The 24146-nt window shown below is 39.2% G+C and overlaps 2 protein-coding genes and 1 long non-coding RNA gene across 3 annotated transcripts in view; all 3 read left to right on the top strand.

Annotated features, from left to right (window-relative positions):
- Positions 1–8628: 8628 nt before the first annotated feature.
- LOC140936362 (uncharacterized) lies at positions 8629–16853 on the top strand. Its single transcript, XR_012165381.1, has 3 exons — positions 8629–8760; positions 13693–13810; positions 16562–16853. It is a non-coding gene; the product is annotated as an uncharacterized lncRNA (long non-coding RNA).
- A 515-nt stretch (positions 16854–17368) lies between these two features.
- On the top strand, positions 17369–19274 carry LOC140937994 (beta-1,3-galactosyl-O-glycosyl-glycoprotein beta-1,6-N-acetylglucosaminyltransferase 3-like). Its single transcript, XM_073387547.1, has 2 exons — positions 17369–17381; positions 17626–19274. Exons 1-2 carry the CDS (start codon positions 17369–17371, stop codon positions 18735–18737), a joined length of 1125 nt encoding a protein of 374 aa, XP_073243648.1. The 3' UTR covers positions 18738–19274.
- Positions 19275–21549: 2275 nt separating this feature from the next.
- The window catches only part of LOC140937993 (beta-1,3-galactosyl-O-glycosyl-glycoprotein beta-1,6-N-acetylglucosaminyltransferase 3-like), a 3429-nt gene continuing 832 nt past the window's right edge, over positions 21550–24146 (top strand). Inside the window, exons 1-2 of the mRNA XM_073387545.1 lie at positions 21550–21582; positions 23887–24146. The exon at positions 23887–24146 is cut by the window's right edge and continues 832 nt beyond it. Of these exons, the coding sequence (XP_073243646.1) occupies positions 21550–21582; positions 23887–24146 (293 nt within the window). The remainder of the gene's footprint in view (positions 21583–23886) is intronic.

Raw genomic sequence — 24146 nt, 5'->3', positions numbered from 1 at the left:
TGGTGTAGTATACGTAGTTGGTGTAGTAAGTGTAGTTGGTGTAGTTGGTGTAGTTTGTGTACTTTGTGTAGTTGGTGTAGTATATGTAGTCGGTGTACTATGTGTAGTTGGTGAAGTAAGTGTAGTTGGTGTAGTATATGTAGTTGGTGTAGTTAGTGTAGTTGGTGTAGTATATGTAGTTGGTGTAGTCTGTGTAGTTAGTGTAGTTGATGTAGTTGGTGTAGTTAGTGTAGTTGGTGTAGTATGTGTAGATGGTGTAGTATGTGTAGTTGGTGTAATATGTGTACTTGGTGTAGTATGTGTAGTTGGTTTAGTATATGTAGTTGGTGTAGTTAGGGTAGTTAGTGTAGATCGTGTAGTTGCTGTACTATGTGTAGTTGAGGTAGTTTGTGTAGTTGATGTAGTATATGTAGTTAGTATAGTATGTGTAGTTGGTGTAGTTTGTTTAGTTGGTGTAGTTAGTGTACTTGGTGTAGTTACTGTAGTTGGTGTAGTATATGTAGTTGGTGTAGTATGTGTAGATAGTGTAGTTGGTGTAGTTGGTGTAGTATGTGTAGTTGGTTTAGTTTGTGTAGTTGGTGTAGTTGGTTTAGTTAGTGTAGTTGGTGTAGTTACTGTAGTTGGTGTAGCATATGTTGTTGGTGTAGTTACAGTAGTTGATGTAGTATGTGTAGTTGGTGTAGTTTACGTAGTTGGTGTAGTATATGTAGTTGGTGTAGTTGCTGCAGTTAGTGTAGTTGGTGTAGTTAGTCTAGTTGGTGTAGTTACTGTAGTTGGTGTAGTATATGTAGTTGGTGTAATATGTGTAGTTGGTGTAGTATATGTAATTGCTGTAGTTGCTGTAGTTACTGTAGTTGGTGTAGTTACTGTAGTTGCTGTAGTTAGTCTAGTTGGCGTAGTTACTGTAGTTGGTGTAGTATGTGTAGTTGGTGTAGTTACTGTAGTTGGTGTAGTATATGTAGTTAGTGTAGTATATGTAGTTAGTGTAGTATGTGTAGTTTGTGCAGTATATGTAGTTGGTGTAGTTACTGTAGTTGGTGTAGTTTACGTAGTTGGTGTAGTTTACGTAGTTGGTGTAGTAGCTGTAGTTGGTGTAGTATATGTAGTTGGTGTAGTTTGTGTAGTTGGTGTAGTTAGTGTAGTTTGTGTAGTATGTGTAGTTGGGGTAGTATGTGTAGTTGTTGTAGTATATGTAGTTGGTGTAGTATGTATAGTTGGTGTAGTATATGTAGTTGGTGTAGTTGCTGTAGATGCCGTAGTTAGTGTAGTTGGTGTAGTTACTGTAGTTGGTGTGGTATGTGTAGTTTACGTAGTTGGTGTAGTTTACGTAGTTGGTGTAGTAGCTGTAGTTGGTGTAGTATATGTAGTTGGTGTAGTTTGTGTAGTTGGTGTAGTTAGTGTAGTTTGTGTAGTATGTGTAGTTGGGGTAGTATGTGTAGTTGGTGTAGTATATGTAGTTGGTGTAGTATGTATAGTTGGTGTAGTATATGTAGTTGGTGTAGTTGCTGTAGATGCCGTAGTTAGTGTAGTTGGTGTAGTTACTGTAGTTGGTGTGGTATGTGTAGTTGGTGTAGTTAGAATAGTTCGTGTAGTATATGTAGTTAGTGTAGTATGTGTAGTTGGTGTAGTATATGTAGTTGGTGTGGTGGCTGTAGTTGGTGTAGTTACTGTAGATGGTGTAATATGTGTAGTTGGTGTAGTATATGTAGTTGGTGTAGTTGGTGTAGTTAGTGTAGTTTGTGTAGTATGTGTAGTTGGGGTAGTATGTGTAGTTGGTGTAGTATATGTAGTTGGTGTAGTATGTAAAGTTGGTGTAGTATATGTAGTTGCTGTAGTTGCCGTAGTTAGTGTACTTGGTGTAGTTACTGTAGTTGGTGTGGTATGTGTAGTTGGTGTAGTTAGTGTAGTTGGTGTAGTATATGTAGTTAGTGTAGTATGTGTAGTTGGTGTAGTATATGTAGTTGGTATGGTTGCTGTAGTTGGTGTAGTTACTGTAGATGGTGTAATATGTGTAGTTGGTGTAGTATATGTAGTTGGTGTAGTTGGTGTAGTTGGCGTAGTTGGAGTAGTTGGTGTAGTATGTGTAGTATATGTAGTTTGTGTAGTTGGAATAGTTGGTGTAGTATGTGTAGTTGGTGTAGTTTGTGTAGTTGGTGTAGTATATGTAGTGGTTGTAGTTGCTGTAGTTGGTGTAGTTAGTGTAGTTCGTGTAGTTACTGTAGTTGATGTAATATGTGTAGTTGGCGTAGTATATGTAGTTGGTGTAGTATGTGTAGTTGGTGTAGTTAGTGTAGTTGGTGTAGTTAGTGTAGTTCGTGTAGTTACTCTAGTTGGTGTAGTATATGTAGTTGGTGTAGTATATATGTAGTTGGTGTAGTATATATGTAGTTGGTGTGGTATATGTAGTTGGTGTAGTATGTGTAGTTGGTGTAATTCGTGTAGTTGGTGTAGTTAGTGTCGTTGTTACACAAAACTACACCAAACTACACCAACTACACAAAAGTACACCAACCTACACCTACTACACAAAACTACCCCAACTACAGCTACTACATCAACCACAGCAACTACAGCTACTATACCAACTAAAGCTACTGTATCAACTACACATACTACAAATACTACAAGTACTACACCAACTATACCAACTACACCAACTACACTAACTACACCAGCTAGAGCAGCTACACTAACTACACCAACTACAGCGACTACACTAATTAGAACAACTACACTAACTAAATTAACTACAGCAACTTCAACAATGGCTACAGTAACTACACCATCTACAGCAACTACACTAAGTACACCAACTACACATGCTACAGCAACTACGCTAACTACACCAACTACAGAAGCTACATCAACTACGGCAACTACTCTAACGACACCAACTACAGCAACTACACTAACTACACCGACTACGGCAACTGCACCAAGTACAGCAACTACAGCTACTACACCAACTACAGTAACTACAAGAACTACGGAAGCTACAGGAACTTAACCAACCAGACCAACCACAGCAACTACAGCACCTACACTAACTACCCAACCTACAGCAACTACAGCTACTACACCAACTACACTAACTACACCAACTACACTAACTACACAAACTACGCTAACTACATTAACTACACCAACTACACCAACTTCATATACTACACCAACCACACATACTACACCAACTCCATATACTACACCAACTACACATACTACACCAACTACACATACTACACCAACTACATATACTACACCAACTACACTAACTACAGTAACTACACCAACTACACATACAACACCAACTACAGTAACTACACCAACTACACATACTACACCAACTACATATACTACACCAACTACACTAACTACACCAACTACAGTAACTACACCAACTACACTAACTACAGCAACTACAGTAACTACGCCAACTACAGTGACTACAGCAACTACACCAACTACATATACTACACCAACTACATATACTACACCAACTACACTAACTACACCAACTACAGTAACTACACCAACTACACTAACTACAGCAACTACAGTAACTACGCCAACTACAGTGACTACAGCAACTACACCAACTACATATACTACACCAACTACACATACTACACCAACTACAGTAACTACACCAACTACACTAACTACACCAACTACACAAAGTACACCAACTACAGATACTACATCAACTACATCAACTACACCGACTACACATACTACACCTACTACACATACTACACCAACTACATATACTACACCAACTACACATACTACACTAACTACAGCAACTACACGAACTACACTAACTCAACCAACTACAGCAACCACACCAACTACATATACTACACCAACTACACATACTACACCAACTACACATACTACACCAACTACACATACTACACTAACTACACCAACTACATCAACTACACCAACTACAGCAACTACACGAACTACATATACTACACCAACTACACATACTACACCAACTACATATACTACACTAAGTACACATACTACACCAACTACAGTAACTACACCAACTACACTAACTACACCAACTACACAAACTACACCAACTACAGATACTACATCAGCTACATATACTACACCGACTACACATACTACACCAACTACACATACTACACATACTACACCAACTACATATACTATTCCAACTACACATACTACAACAACTACAGCAACTACACGAACTACACTAACTAAACCACTACAGCAACCACACCAACTACATATACTACACCAACTACACATACTACACCAACTACACATACTACACTAACAACACTAACTACACCAACTACACCAACTACACCAACTACACCAACTACACCAACTACACCAACTACACCAACTACACCAACTACATATACTACACCAACTACACATACTACCCCAACTACATATACTACACCAACTACACATACTACACTAACAACTCTAACTACACCAACTACACCAACTACAGCAACTACACCAACTACATATACTACACCAACTACACATACTACCCCAACTACATATACTACACTAAGTTCACATACTACACCAACTACACTAACTACACCAACTACACTAACTACACCAACTACACAAACTACACCAACTACACATACTACATCAACTACATATACTACACCGACTACACATACTACACCAACTACACATACTACACCAACTACACATACTACACCAACTACATATACTACACCAACTACACATACTACACTAACTACAGCAACTACACGAACTACACTAACTTAACCAACTACAGCAACCACACAACTACATATACTACACCAACTACACATACTACACCAACTACACATACTACACCAACTACACATACTACACTAACTACACTAACTACACTATCTACACCAACCAACTACATATATTACACCAACTACACTAACTACACTAACTACAGCAACTTCACCAACTACAGCTACTACACTAACTACAGTAACTACAGCAATTACATCAACATTCTCATAGTGGGCTTAGTGGTCACTTAATGTCTCTGTATTCGTGACGGTTATCATGAACCCATTACCTGACAAGGTCTATAGCCCAAAGCGCCGAAAACATTCTTGTAGATTAATATCATTGTAATATTGTCACTAAACTCAGTAAATTTTGTTCAAAACAAAATAGCCACTGCACGAGTGAGATCTGACAAAAATAACGCATCCCCGGCTCAAAAATCAAATAGTCGACCCCTTACTGGTGGCCCTTCATGCTGAGTGCTATAATATATTAAAATGAATTCTTGCAGACTCTGCTACTTGTACCTAGTATGCAACATTAATTCCTTTCACCCATTCAACCGTCTATTTTATATAAAAAAAAAAAATAAAGAAAATAAACTATAAAGGGTTTGTTACTTTTATCTCACAGAGGTACGTCTTTGGTTTTCCTCTTATTTTCACTAATTTTACAGTGTAATTTCAGATTATTTATCATACAAGCAATTATCAGTTATACAGTAATGGAATGTGTCCTTTACTTTCCCGGCCCAATGCTGTACTAGTACTGGTAGGTGAACCGATCTCGGTTTCTCATCAGAGTTCGAGATAACCCTAAACCTCCATGCAATTAGAGCAGATTTATTAAATTGCGAGAAAGCATGTATTTTGCAACAAAGCGCGCGAATTCATTGTACTTGTATTCTACTTTTGACGTCCATTCTAATTATTTAAGTACTTTTAAGGATTAAGTTACTGGTCAAAAAATACGAACCTCGATTTATAGTTGCCTTGTGACTTGCTTGAGGCGATGAGGCAATCGGGACCTATACAGTAAATTCCGCTTTCAATGAATCAGTTTGTCTGTTGTTCTGGCGGTATTGTTATGTTTCATCGGCCGAAAAACTCTATGCTTGGACCCTTGCAGGAGTAAATCAGTCAAGGAAGTACTTACTATACGTACCTTTCTCTGTCAGAGGATTTCTTTGTGTCCTTTTTCTTCTTCCCCATTTCTCGCCAAAAAAGATAAGTATAAATCGCTTTCTCTGCCCTCTGGCGTTGACAGCGCGTTGAGGAGTTGCGTTACAAACCGAGAAAAGTGACTTGAGGTTCATATTACGGTGCTCTCAACAATTAAATGAATTAAGAATATGATACCATGTTTTCGTCAAACAACCAGGACTTCGTATGACAGGAACATGCCGCCAGCCGGAAGCAAGAATAGGTAATGTACTTCGGCCAGGAAATTCTATGGACACAAACCTTATTATGCGGAAAAATATTGTGCTAAGAGATTCCTAGACCGTAAAATAAATCTGATCCCTGATTCGGGCTCAAAGCCTTGTGATCCCTGATCCCATTCTTCTGAGCCCTGAGCCCTTTCCTCTGAGCCCTGATCCCAGTCATATTTTGGGCTTTGGGCCCTGAGCCCATATACCATGTTACGACCCTGTACTTAAACTACTACTACTACTAAAATTAATGCTATGTTAGTGTTAACAAACAAGTGTAAATAAGTAAGCAAGAAATACACAAACAAGTAAATAATATAAATTAATAAATAAAAGTAAGCAACAAGGCAGCAATTATGCAGAGAGCTAAACAATCATAATCTTGATACCTCAAGATATCAACTAGAGTACTTTGCGTGACAAAACAAAGTTAGCTTCTGTAGATAGTACCTGCGTGACAAAGCAGAGTTAGCTTCAGTGGCTGACTAGCTGTATTTGTTCACAATCTCGCGGCATTTAGAGAGAGTAGTACATTTCTCAATCACTGAGGAACAGGATAAGTCGCACACTATACCTTACATAATCAAATGAACCGTTCTCTTCATCCTCTTCGGTGCGTTGCAGTGTTGGGAATGTCGATATGATGTCAACTGACGGTTTTTTTATCTTCAAAATAAAGTGAGGTTTATCACAGCACACAGGGGAAAATGAAGTGTCCGCATTAGCAAGGTTTATTCTATATGAGAATCGGTTGATTGAGCAAGAAAATGTGTCCGTTGCCGCATTAAGGGTGTCCGAAATAAGTGGTTTGAATTTAGAGAAAATGCAAGGCAGGGCTTTCTTTCCCCATAGACAAAAAAACTGTCCGTAATAACGAAGTGTCCGTATTAAGTGGGTGTCCGTAAAGTGGGGTTCGACTCTACATAGTTACTCCATTTCACCCTTTCAGAACCTATTTTGAAACAAGATCCTAGCAGCGAGTAGAAAGAAGCACACTGACCCAGCTCATTGTCTCTTGTCTCGAAACGATTGTGCACACAGGGACCCGGTGCCCACTTTTGTGCCCTCGACCTTGTACTCGGGCACCAGCACCGTGCCCGAATTCTGGCGTGGATAGTTGAAAAAAGGGTGTGTTCACATTAGTGACCAGCGAGGCGCGAACTGTACTTGGCTACTGTGCGCGGGCACCAAGTGTGAAAGCTACCTTAAGGTGGATTCACGCTTGGTTCCTGGGCACTAGTGCCCCAGCACAATACTCGCTGGGCACTAATGTGAACACACCTTTTTTGAAGTACCCGCGCTATAACCAGTTGCAAAAATGTTGAGACACTCCCACGAAAAAACGACCTTTCTTGCTTCAAATCGCTCCTGGTCACAGGTCTTTGAGATATAAAACTGACCTCCCTCCTCCTTCCCATTCAAAGTTGTTCCTCCAAGTTTTGAGGATGGTCTTGTATTGCTAGCAAGTTTGATAAGGGGTGGAGGGGGGATCACAAGCACAAGATCATGGAGAAGCCATTTATGCCAAAATAAGGTACAATGTCTCAAGTACTTTTGCAACTGGTTGTAGCAAGGTCTCAAGCCAAGGTCTCAACCTTGTACTCAGGCACTAAAGTGGGCACCGGGTCCCTGTGTGCACGTGTTTTCCGTTGGTTCCGAGAAGTATTACCCACAGTCAACTCCTTCGCTCCTTTTACAAAAATGGCGTCTGCTGATGGAGCAAAGTGGATGAAAGACAACTTGGGTACCCAGAGTGTGGACAAAGCACCATTTTGTACCGTGCCCGGGAACTAGTGCCCTGGTACTAAATGTGAACGCACCCTTAGTATTGTTTAAGAACACATTTTCCACGCCGTTCACAAACAACCGCGCGTAAATATCACTGTACCGGCGCCGAATCTGTTATTAATCGCCCAGTGTCCTTAGTAATTGCAAAGGTGCTCGTCTATTTCAGCGTCTCTCGGGGAGGGCCGAGAGAGCTGCGGAAATCGAGCTTAGCTTTTAACTGATTGTGTTGCCGACCACGAGACATGGATTTAGGAACTTTTAAAAGGATTTGACTGGAACATAATAAAACTAATCTAAAGTTTCATCATAAGAGCATTTTCTTTCTTAAACCGCCATTTTTATTATAATTATTCTTGTGTCGCGGATGATAAGCCGGATACTTAGCATCAGTGTTTATCGTGACCTTAAACTAGTTTTATTGTTTGAGGACCGATCTTGCAAGTGGATTGTACTCTTCAGAATAACATCACATTGAGAAGGGAATCTGACTTTTGCTTTACAGACATTACATGAACATTTTCATTTTTCTAATGCCATTTTCGATAGGACTGACTGCAAATGACGTGATTTTTTTCAGTTGAGAGTTAATAATTAACGGCCTTTTTCTGGATGAAATGCCTCCTTTATGAAATATGAGCTTCGATTATTCCCGTCAGTTCATTTTTCTCGGTCAAGAACCCGAAAACAACACAAGGACACAGCAAAACAGCGCAAGTCTTACGCGTGTTTCAAAACTAAAGGTAAGCATCCTAAGACTATTCTTTCATGGGGAATGAAAACCGGGGCTTTCCTGTAGCAGAATCTCACATTTATAAACAGAAAGATAACACTTCAGTCACTGAGTTAAAACTGGTTAAAAGAAGATTAGCGTCGTTTCATAGTTTCTCATGTTTTTTCGGACAAGCCAAACGAATTTCAAGACAACAATTCATGTTACGCTGGCAGATATATATTCTGTGGAAGTTATGATTAAGAACAAAACCAATTGATTCATACAAATGTTTGTGCAGTAAAACATATTGTGTAAAGTTGCCTGCGGAGTCGGAAATCAAAAACATGACGTTGAATATCGACATGCTTGGAGGCATTCCTAGCTTCATTTATGTTCAAAAGTTCTGTCTATAAGAATTATGTTGTGTCTCTTACTAGCATACCAGTTTTGGGCCACTAATCATATCTATATTTGCTAATCATAGAAATCTCAAAGTCACGCCATGCTTCCCTTCACATTATGTCTCTGTAATGTGTTGATATTTTCAATTTATCAATCTTGTGGGCAGGTCATAGTCTACTACACAGCCGTTTTTAGCGTCGTCACGCAACGCTCCTCCCCACTAAAAACGGCTGTGTAGCAGACTAAACAGGTCATGGCTTTATTCGATATTCGATTATCAGCCGCTATTTCGGAAAATAGCCCAAGCTCCTTTCTTTTTGGGACAAAAAATCTATTCACGGGGAGGAATAAGACCAGACCAGAGAGAGTGACAGATTTCGAATTTGATTGCAATTTGTCGGTCAAAACCCACCACGTGTTATCCAAAGAATATGAAAACAAAATTTCAAACTTGCCCGCTCCCTTTAACTCCCCCCCTCCGCCCCCGCTCCTTCGCGCTTGGTGTATCACAACTCCTTGTCAAAAGCATTCCCCTAATTAGGTAACGGGTTAAAAATAAAGGTGTTTTCTAGCAAGAAAGAAACAAAGCCTTCGTAATTAACTGGGCTGCGGCAAGGAACGTCCAGTTCATAAAATGGGTTTTGGAATTTTTCGGTTATCTTTTTCTGACGCTTATTCGAGGCTAGGCACTTATTCGAGGCTGGGCGCTTATTAACTTTTTTCTGCCTTTAGGATGGGCGCTAATGCAAGGTGGGTGCTGATTCGGAGTTGGGCGCTTATTCGAATAAATACGGTATTCACATGTCGATTTCATCGGAACGAACTTTAGGTAAATGTAAACAGATCAAATGGTCATGACATAATTTTTTTATACCGTAATATGAGTTGGGGATTCGCTATTTTTCTCAGCCGTGAGTAACGTATTTTCACGGAAGACAATCACTCTGTTGTTACTCCGCCGAATTGTTAGGCGAAACGCTTTTCACAGCTAAATCCGGACTGAACTACAGCGCACTTGAAATTCAAGTAGCTCGTGACCTTGGTTTAAATCATAATTAAATATGGGTCGAAGGCTTTTGCATGAACTTAAATTTTTCGGATCATTATACGCTTCCAGGAAACTGCCCATTTACCCCTGGCCTCCCCTAAGCCAACATTTTGTCCTGAGTGAGAGTTAAGGTGGCCCATTCCTATTTATGTGTGTGTTGGTTATGTTTTTGATTCGCGTTTTTAGAATGAAAGATTCAACCGATTTCTATGATATTTGGCATACTAAATTAATAATAATGGAACTTTAAGAAAACGTTATTTATTTTTTTCTGTAGGTATAAAGGCTTTTGAGATATCGGCATATATTTAAAACCGCTTTTTTGCGAAAAATGTAAATAACTTCGAAATCCCACGACAGATTTTTCCCTAACTTCAGCAAATAAGCCTCAGAGCTCTCTAGTTTTACATCTGCAAGTTTGAAGGCAATCGTGAGCGTAGAACTCGCTGCTGCTGGAAAAATCTTAACAAAGCAAAATATAGCATCTACGAAAAACTCTCAAGGGTTTTTAGCGTCGCAGGTTCCCGTTCTGAAGAGAAATAAGGCCACCAACGCCAGGACTTCTAACCATCCATTTTTCAGCTGCAATGAAAACCTTGTATTTGGTAATTTATTCAAGCTTTTTAGACTTGCCATCACATTCGCACAGGAAGTTTACCACCTGGGAATAAAGATGAAGACAAATATGACAATCGTCTTATTCTTCTCATTATCCCCAACAGCAAACTGCCCGTGCAAATGTGATGGTAAGTCTTAAAAGCTTGAATAAATTACCAAATATGAAGGGTTCATTGTAGCTGAAAAATGGATGGTTAGAAGTACTGGCGTTGGTGGCCTTATTTCTCTTCAGAACAGGAACCCGCGACGCTAAAAACTCTTGGCAGTTTTTCGTAGATGCTATATTTTGCTTTGTTAAGATTTGTTTTCTAAAGAGGGGGACAAATACAAAGTAAGTTTGTTGAATAGAAGTTCTTTAATATCACCGCGCACTCAGCTTAAAATTGTTCTTTTTAAAGTGCTAACTGTATTCGCCGTAACTTTCTGATTACTCCGTTTCTTGCAATAAAGCTTTAGGTAGGAATATCCTTTCAGATAGGAGATAGTCTGTCGGCAGTCTTCCTCTATTCGTGCTTCAACTTTCACAAATGTGTTAGCGTAGCATTTTAAGGTTAAATTTGATCAGCATTTTGTGCAGCGAGTTCTACGGTCACGATTGCCTTCAAACTTTCAGATATAAAACTAGAGAGCTCTCAGGCTTATTTGCTGAAGTTAGGGAAAAATCTGTCGTGGGATTTCTAATTTATTTACATTTTTCGTAAAAATGCAGTTTTAAATTAATGCCGATATCTCGAAAGTTTTTATACCTACAAAAAAATAAATAACATTTTCCAAAAGTTCCATTATTATTTATTTAGTATGCCAAAAATCATAGAAATCGGTTGAATCTTTCATTCTGAAAAACGCGAATCAAAAACATAACCAACACGCATATAAATAGGAACGGGCCACCTTAAGTATTAATGTTGACTTAGGGGAAGGGTAGGTGGGCAGTTTCCCCAGAAACGTATATTGAACCAGTTTTTGTGGGTTCAAGCTATTTATTCTCGATGCACAATGATTGACCTTTACATTAAGTGAAGCCCTATGGTTCATTCATACAGTACTGTCCTTCTCCGTTACATTTACAGTATCATATTCAACTTAGAATTGAAACAGGTAGATACGAAAAAATCCCTCGTAATGAAAGGATATGTTCCTTTTGTACAAGTAACAAAATTGAAGATCAAAATCATTTCTTACTAGATTGTAAGGCTTATTCTCAGATCAGAGATATATTTTTCTCCAAAATTAACTGGAAACTAAAATACTTGACTTCAAACTACTTTCACACAATAATTTAATATCTCTTCTTATGAATTCTTCTGATTATTTAATTAATTGTCAATTAGTTTCATTTATCTCGCAATGCTTTGAATTAAGAACCAAATTAATATCATGAATGAATGAATGAGAACTGTAACGTTTTGTAATGTTTTGCACGTACTACTTAGTTGAATTAACACTTAAATTTAGACCAATAGCTTTTGCAATACTGTAATTCCTTTAAGGTCATACAAATAAAGTATTTGGTGTTGTTGTATTCAAAACACCTTAAGTAAAATACAGGTCGTCAAGCTTGTGTCTTGGGTGAAGTTTCGAGTGAAATCGATTTATATAGGTTTGTTTTTTTAAGTTCCAATACTCTGAGGAAAACTCCAACTCGGGCAAGTCTCTTATTAGTACTTATTTAAGGTTTTTTGGGTGGGAGGAACCAGAAAGGTTACACCTTCATCGAAAGGTATGTATGACGATAAACGTAAAGCGAGCTGTGAACTTTCAAAGTTTATAGAAACTACAATCAGTTGTAGTTGCTGAAGGGGATAAGAAACAAAACTTGCCGGCAATTGAGAGATTAGCATAACAAGGTCATGCGCAAGTTTAATTCAGATATGGCATTTTGGGTCAGTTATAGATTACGAGCAGTCCCTCATTTTTCCTCAGGGATAGTAGAGCGAGCGAAACGCGAGCGCGCGTGAAAATCACTCCACGCGAGAAAAGGCGACTCGCGACGGGGAGAGAGAAAAATGAGGTATTTAGCCCGTTCGGAAGATAAATTATTTTTTGATCTGATTCAGTTGATTGATCTGACGCGTCCTAAGTTCGACGTCTTACCCAACATTTTTCTCTCTCCCCGCCGCGTGTCGCCTTTTCTCGCGTGGGGTGATTATCACTCGCGCTGGCGTTTCGCTTGCTCTACTATCCCTGAGGAAAAATGGGGGACTACTCGTAGTCTAGGTGAGTTAACGCCAATGATTCTTTTATTAGTAAGACTTGTTACGTTATTACTTTTGATGGAATAGATACCTTTGATACACAACTTGTGCAGGAAAAATGATCTACCGACGCGATTTCGTTTATAGAGAAAACGAATGAAAATGATCAAATGCATTTGGAGTAAGAAATTTCAATGAACATCTAGCTTGTCCTTCTACCTAATAGTACTTTTAAGGTCCACATAATAGTAAACAATCAGACCCTTCCACGGTTTTTCACAACTTTTGATATAGACAAGTTATATATAATTAGGGAAACTCCGTGGCCACCACTGGAAAAAGCGCCTTAAAATTAGCACAATTGCCAAGTGTGATTTGTGGTGGGGGGCACAAACTTGCCCCCCACCTTAAAAACATTTGTAAATTTTCGCAACTTTGTCGAGCTATGTCTTGTCTCGCTTATGACATATCACTTTCATATTTGGCAATTTTACTAATTTTAAGACGCTCTTTCCAGTGGCGTCGACGCATTTTCCCGGATTGGTCCATGTGTAAAGTTTGAAAAACCGTGAGAGGGTCTATTATCAGTAACTGTCTTTATCCGAGATGCCCAAATTTACCGCAGGCAAAATTTAACAGTGTTTTCTTATTAATTAATTAATTAATTTATTTATTTGTTTATTTATCTTTTTTTCAGATTCGTAATTTCTATGGCGTTGTCACGTATTAAAATCTTTGTGGTATTATGTTCTCTTTTCGCTGTGGTAACTTTTGTGATTGTCCAAAAGTCGGGAATTTTGAGCCCAAAGCCGAAGGTAATACATCATAAACGAGCTCGTGAAAGAGGATTAGTGTAAAGTGAGTCTTGTACTTTCTACTTTGCGGGGCAAAGCTTGGTAAGGCCTAGGCCAAACCTGGACTCTTTCATGAGACGAACCAAACTTTTAAGTGCGCTAAGTTTATCAGTTCATGAAGAGTTCGACGTCTGGCTCAGTTAAGACCTTATGAATGAGTTTGGATCGTCCAACACGTTCTATCCGTCTGCTTCAGACGGATAGAACGTCTGAAGATCGTCTCCGGGACAAACCTCGATCTTCACATGTGACGAACTAGATTAATGAATTAAAAATTTGTGTGATAATGGTTACCGTAAAATTCCGAAAATAAGCCCCGGGGCTTATATTTTTCAAAGGCCCTTTTTGAGGGGCTTATTTTTGGAAAAGCTTATCTACGGAGGGAAATTTGCGTTTTAAAATCGATTAGGCTAGCCTTACTATTGGAAGTAAATTTACCGTTTTGGCTTTGTTTTACTTTTTATTTTCAGGGCAATTTTCCAAGTACAAGCCCCCGGGGGGCTTATATTTGGAGGGGCGATTTAGCGGAGGGTTTTTGCATTACAGGCTTATATTTGGGGGGGCTCATACATGGAGGGGCTTATTTTCGGAATTTTACGGTATTTAGCCCGTTCGGAAGATAAATTATTTTTTTATCTGATTCAGTTGATTGGTCTCACGCGTCCTAAGTTTGACGTCTGACCCAACAGACGATCCTAACTTAATTTAGGTCGACCCAAATTAAAGTTTGGTTTGTCTGATGAGTAGTTCGACTTTTGGTTTAGGGCTAAGAGCAAAACGGGTACACGTTCAATAAGAATCCCCATAATGTGATCTACAAATATCCTTCAGATTAATGGATAATAAGTTTATTATATGGCTGAGTCTGTTTTACCATGCGATTGGTCGATTTGCGGTCCGTAACTTGCTATACGGACCAAAATTTCAAAGAAAATGCTCATTTCGGAGCTCTAAATCTCTTTACCTCGGAAAAAAAGGTTGAAATTAAGTTACAAGACGTCTATCAACTGTGAGGACTTAGATTTTGACTTTGTCCCTCAACATTTTAAACCGTGTGTTTATTTGTGAACGAAGGCGATGAAGAAACTAACTCGTAATCTTATCGAAGAGGATTCTAGTCAGTGTTTGAAAATTTTATCGTAGTACACAATTAAGAAGACGAAAATCGAAGATTGGCGGAGATTCGAGATGTTTTGCCTAAGAGAAAATTAGTAATTCCTTCGACAAATATGATAACAAACATGCCTGCACCCGATCATCTTAACGAGCTTCTTTGCCATTTGCAGTGTTTTTCCAAAGACCAACGAAAGAGAAAGATAAAAGCGACTCCGAGCCAGACACAATGTCCAGTTTTCAAAAGACTCCAGCGTCACATTGGCGAGTGAAGTTTAATTTTACAGTGCTCTTAGTTTTGACCGAATATACTTAAACTATGTCTGTAAACCCTGAAGACGGGGATGTGGACTTTGCCTTTCCAGATTTTAACCTAGCGTTGTTTGAACGAGAACGAAGCTGATGTAGAAACTGAATCGTAACCTTTCCGTGGAAGAAAAGATGGTCCGTGTTTGAAAATTTTAACGCAGATCAGGCTTGAAGACGAGAATGAACTGGCAGAAATTCGAGAGGTTTTCCCAAAAAAATTAACGAGCGGAACTTCGACAATGACAACAAACTTAGCTTGAAAAGCTTCTTTGCCTTTTGCAGTGTTTTTTTTTTACGAGGACCAACGAAGGAAAGATGGAAACGACTTCGAGAAAGACACAGTGCCCGGTTTCCAAAATACTCCAGCGTTACATTAAAGAGCTAAAACTTACAGTGCTCTTAGTTTTGACCAAATAAACTTTCTGGCGAATTTGTTTTCACTTTCTCGGAAACCCTTTTGTTGTGTGCTATTGTTTTCGTAAGCCAATAAGAACTTTCTTTCTTGACGCCTGTCAAATGATTGGCAAATCGCGCGTCCTGCACTTGTTTCCGGTCCCCGAAACTGGAAGAAGCCATATAATAAACATGTTATTAGCCTCGTTTTTTCGGTCCGTACTGTAAATTACGGATCCTCGTTTTTTTTCCATAATTTACAGTACGGACCGAAAACTCGGCTAATAAGAGGTATACACCTTAACTGAACGCAATTTGAGTAGACTGCAAGATGAGTGAGATACTAACGAAGCTTTGGCAAGGTAGAAGAAAGGAGGACCCGAATGCGCTTCTTTTTTTTTTCACAACTAAACTGTCAGTACTGATTTTCAACATTTCATACCTCTGCAGTGCAAATGCGTCTAAGAAATATCTCACTTTTCGAGAAAACGATTAGAATAAGTCAATTTACCAGCAATCGTTTACTTAAATGCACAATTGCAAACGTTCCTACATATTACCAAGAGCCGCTTTCATCTGTTAGCCCTTCATCGGTAAGCCCATAATTTACAAATAGATAACGTTGATATTATAGATGTAAATTTACTATTATTGTTATAGTTATTATTATTAACGATGATGATGATTATTATTATTTGATAAATTTATTTATTTATTTATTTTCAACTTACGCTGATTCTTATTTGTCCAGACCCTAATTATTTATTGATAAGGACTTGGAAACAAAGGTAATTGAGAAGCAACCGAAGGAAAAATTATAAATTTTGACCTACCACAAAGCACTTTTTTGAGTGTTATCGTTAATTATTGACCTTATTGTTTTTTTTCTTTTCTCAGAAGCATAAATGGTACTATTCGCCACAGGAAACGGTAAGATGACTAAAATGATAGGAATATTGCATAAAAGAAGTATCAGTTATAGTTATATCCGGCGCGCATGACGAGTTGTTTCTTGCAGCACTGAAAAAGGGAGCAACGTTATCAACATGATGTCTACCACGACGAAGGTGCATCCTCTTTGCAATCTGCAAACAATCTTAAAAACTTACAATTAGAAAGAATCCATTATTATCCTTTATTTCCGGCAATATGGCAATATTTTCTCTGCTGAAATCTTTGCAAATATCTGGCTGTTGATTTTACACCGCCGGTTAAGATGTATTGGCTGACTGTTTTCTTTCCTTCTCCACATTTTGCAACTAAATTACCACTTTTTACTCCTATTTAGTTTTAAACATTTTAGCGTTGGAAATGGTTTTCAAGCTTGAATTGTATTAATTTTGATCTTTTCGTCTGTTCTGTCCAATGGAAATAAAAGACCTAAACTATATCGTCTACAAAGTTATCTTGCGTACCTGGCGCAGGTTTTTTTAGCGCGAAGGAAGAAATCTAACAGGCGCCTTCTACGCAGACTACTACAAAGTATAAATTCCTAAGACGCAGCTTCATTGGATTGCTATCCAATTTGAACCTATACCGTCAAGGATACAGTCTTAAAAAAGGCCTGATCTGCAGAGGTTTCCGTGGTGGTAAGTTTTAAATGAGGAAGTGATCTGCACTATTTGTACATAGGAGCGCAACCTCTCATTGGCTACTTCGCATCACATAAAATCTAACAATAAGTCTCTGGGCGAGCCACATTGCATGACGCCAGAGAGTAACAATACACTTTACCAGTGAATGTAAACCGTCCAGTGTGATTTACTTTCATAGATTTGTACCCCTCGTATTTCTCTCAAAATTAGAGAAGTAGCATGGGATAAATTAGTTATCAAATACTTGCTCGTGCTATACTTGGAACTTGATTTGTATGCCCACTTGTCTAAAACCTCGCATGTATGACAAGAAAAATAAAGTCACCTGTGGAAATCGGATATTTCTCGTATCAGAGTAATCGACAGCATTGCATAATATAACTCAAGTTTCTTTCTTGCAGGCATCTAAGTGGAAAAGGTGCAAAAGACTTATATCTGGCGAAGAGAAAGTGAACAGAACTTACATCCAAAGAAATGACTCTGATATCCTTGATGTGTATAAGGTAGATACGGACTGCGATCATGTTTTACGGAGATATTTTGTTCATCCTCCGGTCACGAAAGAAGAAAGGAAGCTGCCGATTGCTTACGCAGTTTTATTATATAAGGGTGCATCCCTCTTTGAACGAACTCTTCGAGCCATCTACATGCCTCATAACGTTTATTGTATCCACATCGACAAGAAATCCCCGGAGGCTTTCCATAAAGCGATACAGGCGCTAATTCGATGTCTTCCGAATGTTTTCATTTCGGCAAACAGCACTGATGTTGTCTGGGGACATTTCTCAATTGTTGAAGCTCAACTGAACTGCATGGAGGAGCTACTGGAATCCTCAGTGAAATGGAAATATTACATCAGTTTAGTTGGACAGGATTTCCCTCTTTACGATAACAAGCAAATTGTGAGAGCATTACGGGGGCTGAACTATACTAACAGCATCGAAAGCATGCCCATGCCTCGACATAATCAGGACCGAACTAAGAAAGTGCACACGCTGAGAAACCGCGTTATCTACAATACTGGTATCGCAAAGTCGCCACCGCCACACAATATTTCTATCCATAAAGGATCGACACATATCGTCGCCATAAGAGGATTTGTTGAATTTGTTCTCCATAGTAAAATAGGAAAAGACTTTATTGAATTCTTGAAGGACACCTATGTCCCAGACGAAACAATATACTCATCTTTACAACAACATCCGCTGGCCCCAGGGGGTATTCGTGGCAATCAACCCAAGTATATACCGCGTGCCCTGTACTGGCTTTTAACGAACACTCGTAACATTTGTCATGGGGCCTGGGTACGAGGTCTTTGCTGGATCCAAGTAGAAGATTTGCGCTGGGCGCTAGGAAAGCAGAAAAAAGACAAACTTTTTGTTCACAAGATCCCATTCAACTTCAATGATGATTTGATAGAATGTATTCTTGTTGCAAGACAGGGAAGGAAATATGAAACTGCTGTATGGAAACAATAACTGGTCTTTGTATAAGCCATTAATAGACCTTTTAACGGTTTTTGTCAACTTTTGACATGGCCAAGTTAGGTTAAATCCATCGACTCCGCTGGAAAGAGCGCCTTTACATTAGTAAAACTGCCAAGTCTAAAAGTGACTTGTTTAAAACTAACTAAGATATAGCCCCTTAAAGTCGCAAAATTTTACAGACGTTTGTATTGTGGGGGAAGGGGTGGGGGGCAAGTTTGTTCCCCCACCATACAAACGTTTGTAAATTTTCGCGACTTTGTGGAACTATATGTTCGCTCGCTTAAGTCGTTGCTCCTTGAAACTTGGCAAGTTCAGAAATTTTAAGGTGCTCTTTCAAGTGGTACCAATGGATCTTCCTTGACTGGTCCATTTCAAAAGTTGAAAACACTGTGGACTAGGGTCTTCATGGAAATTGCAGGAATTGAAGGGATCTACCACCACCTACATTCTTATGAAACTGAACAATATATAAGGAATGTTTACGTTCATACTATTGTTTCCTTTAACCAATAAAGCTTGCACATGCTAGTTAATGTGTCTTAAATTGTTGGTTACTGAACATTGCTAAGCTACACCTCAGCGTTTCGTCTTGGTTTGCCAATGATAAATTGGCAGTTTTCGCAGATTTCTGTTCTCCCTAGTTTAACTTTGACTAACATTAGATAGTTCCCAGTGAATTTGCTGATAAAAAGAGCAATATTGTCGTTGTTCGTGCATCATCATCATCATCATCATCATCATTGGTCGACGGAATAGCAGTCGAATGTAGGCGTCTCCAGCTGGCTCGATCTTGGGCAGGGCGCACAATGTCATCCTTTGAGAAATGCTTATTGGGGTCGATCCATTCCTGGACTTGGCTAGAAAAGGACTTTTGCGATCTCCCTTGGGGATGTTGGCGGTTTATCCTTCTCCATACCCGCTAACGCAAAATTGGCCAGCAGCTAAGCTCGGATGTTCCAAAAGGTACGCACAGTTTTAGTCACTTTTCCCTGGAATCAATCTTACTCATCACTCTTACCATTTCTTATCATCCCTCTTTGGCTTTAGGCAGAAGTTTCGGCTTTTTTTGCTTGTTGTTTCGCTTGTTCAGTTCAAATAATTTTCATGTTTCAGTTTTTTAAGTTGCACGCTTTTGCATGCCCTGTAAATTTATGACTTGAGGTTTCCCAATGGGTTTTCGGGATCGGGGATTTTCCTTATTTGAAGACCGGGATTCAGGATTTTATTGCAAAATGGGGGCGAGATTGAGGATTAAAAGTATGCACGAGATGCGGGATGCGGGATGCTGGATGCTGAAAATAGCCATCGGGATTACGGGATGGAGAGAAAATTTGTGTCTTGATGACGGGATCAAAGAACCCGATCACGCAAAAAACAGGGTTTTAACACGACTGTCACATGTGGCTAGTGGTCTTCTAAATCAATAAAGTGGCAGCCATGTTGATGTACCAACAGTGAAATTTTATGTTGTTCCAATAAATTAACTGATAGCCGCTGGTCACGAGAGTAAAAGTTATATCCATCAGTTGTTTTTCTCATAAAAATGCGAAATATTGGATGGTTGATATTAGCACGCAAACATCACCAAGCTATAATAATCAAGACATTTAGCTTCGTCTGCCACTTATTCCAGTGACAATTCATTTGTAAGGTAGGTTGTGAATTACCATTAACTCGTCCACAGAGGTCATGCACCTCTATTATCGTTTTTCAATGCATTCCCGCTTTCGTCGTTCATTGTTCAGTTTTACTTAATAGATATACTCATGCCTTATCGGACTGTGTTTAAATTGAAGACTAATACAAAGAATGCTTAGTAGAACTTTAGGAATTTAACATCATTGATTCAATTTTAGGCCGAAAGTCGTTTCAACTAGCAATCTTTCCTTGGAACAAAAAGTAGAAGGGGGGAATTTGTGATTAACAGTCACCTAACGTTTACATTTGATACAAGAAATGTAACTAAGTTGAACTAAATTGGCGTCCGCTAAAAGCTATATCACCTGCAGCCTCCTCAAAACATACAGTACGTACAAAATCGCGTCACGTCTTGACTCTATTCCCGGAAAGTCTCCCATTTTTTAAAACATCAAGTGTATCACGGTGACACTAACTATAGGTATATCAAGGCGCGGATACATAATTAATAATTGTCAACAATATTACATGTTACAACTTCAGTATTCATCTGCCCATTTGACTTTTCACTCGTCTGAAAGTTTGCCTTTTTTGTATTTTTCGTTGTCATGTTTCTTTTTTGTCTGTCTTACGAGTATCAGTGACGCAATCTCATAGCCCGTTACTGGAGTAGTTTTTCGTTTCTTGTAAAATTAAGATTCTTGGAAGTATAAGTTCCCTGGCTTTTGTCCAATACAAACTAGAAGCCTGACACTAACCAAAATTTCTTGTGCATTTTTCAAATGGAAAACAGAACTCAAGCTATGCGAACAAGAGAACACTGTATGGCTAAAAAATAAAGATTGCTAATTTCCCCTTTTAAGATTCCCAACTTCGTAGCGTAAGAGGACTGCTTGTGCTATTACTATTCTGGATTAACTTAATTTAATTTTAAAGTTCTAATATTCGATTTCTGATGTTGTCGTTCGGTTAGTTTCGTGTTCAGCACGTGTGTATGTTTGTATGTGTGCATGTTACCATGGAATAAAAAACCCTTTTTTTTTCTTATAGGGACCTGTCACTGGTTAGTATGGTATTGAAAGTCGCCAAGGCTTGGTTCTTGTGTTTCACCATGGTTATGGTCACTATGGTAATTTTCGGGTCAGTTTTTCTTAATGTGAACAAGATGACGCAAAGACGTGTCCTCATAGTATCGAAGGTAAAAACTGAGTGCTCAGCTTAAGTGCGCGCAAGAATGCCTGGATCAAATGAGCTTACTGGGTAACTGCAATTCCGCATTTGCTTATTTTAACCAGGTTAAGTGATATATAAATCATAACAGAGAGGTGTTAGCCAACAAAGAGTTGTCAGAGATGTGACAATAGTTTAACAATGCTAAGTCTCTTTAATTTGAGTACCCACGCCACAGAATGGGAGGCAAGCTGGAAGGCGAAAGAGGGTGAAGGAAGTATTCCTTCCTTTTCTTTTAGGAGACCTGCTCTTCGTTCCTTTGGATTTAGGATTTTTGCTTCTCTTTAATAAGGAATTAGTGGCCTACTTCAGTTTTATGAGACTCCTCCTTCAAACACTCAAATACAGCGGTTATAAGAAGACGAGGTTTGTTAGCAAGATTTTGATAAAGGAACAATGAGATGTTGTTTTTCCTCTCTCAAGTTGGCTATACGACTTCAGGGCATTATCCGAGTAGCTGGCCGGACCAAAAACCAAGGTCATAAACAAACTGAGGTGTGCTGTCTCTGGTTGGACCTTCCAGTCTTCTCTCATAAGAAAGGAAGAGAAAAGGCTCCGTCTCACAGATTCCTCTCCCAGTTTCAATCGGTCAGCGACAACTTGGGGTGCATCAAATACCGGACCTGGGACTGTAAGAGGGTTTCCAGTTAACGTGACTGCCGGGCTTTTTGTATTTGGTGTGATTTGTGATTGTTAAAATTAAAAGCAGTGAACTGTGAACGATTCTCCGGGAAAACTGATACGAAAACCCTATTTGTTTCGATAAAAATTTGTCCGCCGAAGACCTTCGAAATCTAGGAAGGGTATTCTTGGCTCGCGAACCCTTTTTTTCAATCTTGCTTTAATGAAAGAACCGTTGAAAATTAAATAAAACCTCCTGTAGGTTGTATCTAAAATTAATACATCATGTTTATACTTAGTTCTTTGATCTTCTTCCCAGGGAGCGGGGGACTCCGCATATGAAAGGGGTGGGGATGCTCGTGGGAAATTTTGAATTAAACCCCTTAAAGGAGACCGATCTGGGCGTGGCCCAAGCTTTTTTTGACCCCTAAAAGGACCGTGTTAAAACACAGACAAATGAGAAAACTTGGACTATATGAATGGAGTAAATAAAACGAACTGAAAATATACATATCAAATATATATTTTTAAATTTTTTCGCATGCAACCCTCAACGAGACGTTCACGGCTAAATAAGATGGTGTCTTGCCCAGAACACCCTAAGTGAGACCAAAATCCGAAATTTACACCCCTAAGCGAGACGATGAGCATCCCCACCCCTTTCATATCCGGAGCTCCTCCCCCCCCCCCCCCCCCACCCCCCCGCGTCTTCTTCATTCAGTGGAATTGAATCTTTGCACGAAATAAGAAAGAAACGCGCAGCGAAATGGAATGGTCTTGAATCGAACAGCCACCCCCCTGGATCTCTCTTACGGACCCTCTGACAAGGATCGCCCCTAACGTGCTGTTCTTGGACTTCGTTAGGTGCGTAGTTTGCGGGGAGATATCAAGAGCGGTTCATTTGGGTCAGGACAGGCTGCAGCATCGTTTCAGTAGAAAAATCCAATACTGAATTCATCCCATACATTACGGCCAGTCCAACTTACTTCATTTTATGTGGTCTCGATCCATCAAACAACGATAAAGTTTGGAACAGCGTGAATTCGTTTTTTAACTGACCTCTTCACCTGCTTTGCTGGGCGCAGTTGTTCGAAAGGTGGAAAACGCTATCCCTTGGATAAATCTCTATCCAGTGGATAACGCAACCAGTTTCCCTAATACTTATCTACTGGATAGCAATTTAACCGGTGGATAGCGCTGCGCAACGTTTGAATAACCGGGGCCTGGTCCGTGAGACTAGTAGATTACCTAGTGCTCGCAGGCGCACTCCAGTCTAGTGCATAGTCCTGTGACCACGGCCTAAACGATATTTGCAGGAGCCCATTATAACCAAGTTAATAACTCTTCGTCAAACGTAGAGTGGATGTTAAATGGAATTATTTCCCTGAGGAAAAGACTAAGTAAAAAAATACCACTAAAAAAAACAAACAAAACAGTTAATATGCATTCCTTTTGTTATTCCTTCGTCGTAGATGTTCACTTTATCAGGTTACACCTGGCTGTCAGATTAGCCGATGGTACTAACACATGATGGCCGTTGTCTCTTCGTCACAGCTACTTCTTGGGTTCCTACTAGGCAGAATATCTTTTTTAAAATTCCTTTCTCTTTCTTTCTTTGTAGTAAGACTCACATGCTGCCTTTTTATTGCAGAAATTAAAGTGGAAAAGATGTACAAAACTTATTTCTGGCGAAGAAAAACCAAATCAGAGTAGGAATTTATCGACTGTAGCAACTTCCGACATCTACAGATCTGATCAAGACTGCTTACATGTTTTAAGCAAACGCTTTATTCATCCTCCTGTTTTAAAAGAAGAAAAGCAGTCACCAATCGCTTTTGGCCTGACTGTTTATAAAGGTGCGCGTCTGTTTGAAAAAATTCTACGAGCTGTTTACATGCCAAACAATATGTA

Source organism: Porites lutea, chromosome 5 (assembly GCF_958299795.1).
Source record: "Porites lutea chromosome 5, jaPorLute2.1, whole genome shotgun sequence".
NCBI classification, from domain to species: domain Eukaryota; kingdom Metazoa; phylum Cnidaria; class Anthozoa; order Scleractinia; family Poritidae; genus Porites; species Porites lutea.
The sequence above is the reverse complement of the archived record's forward strand: the minus strand, read 5'-3'. Positions and strand labels throughout refer to the sequence as shown.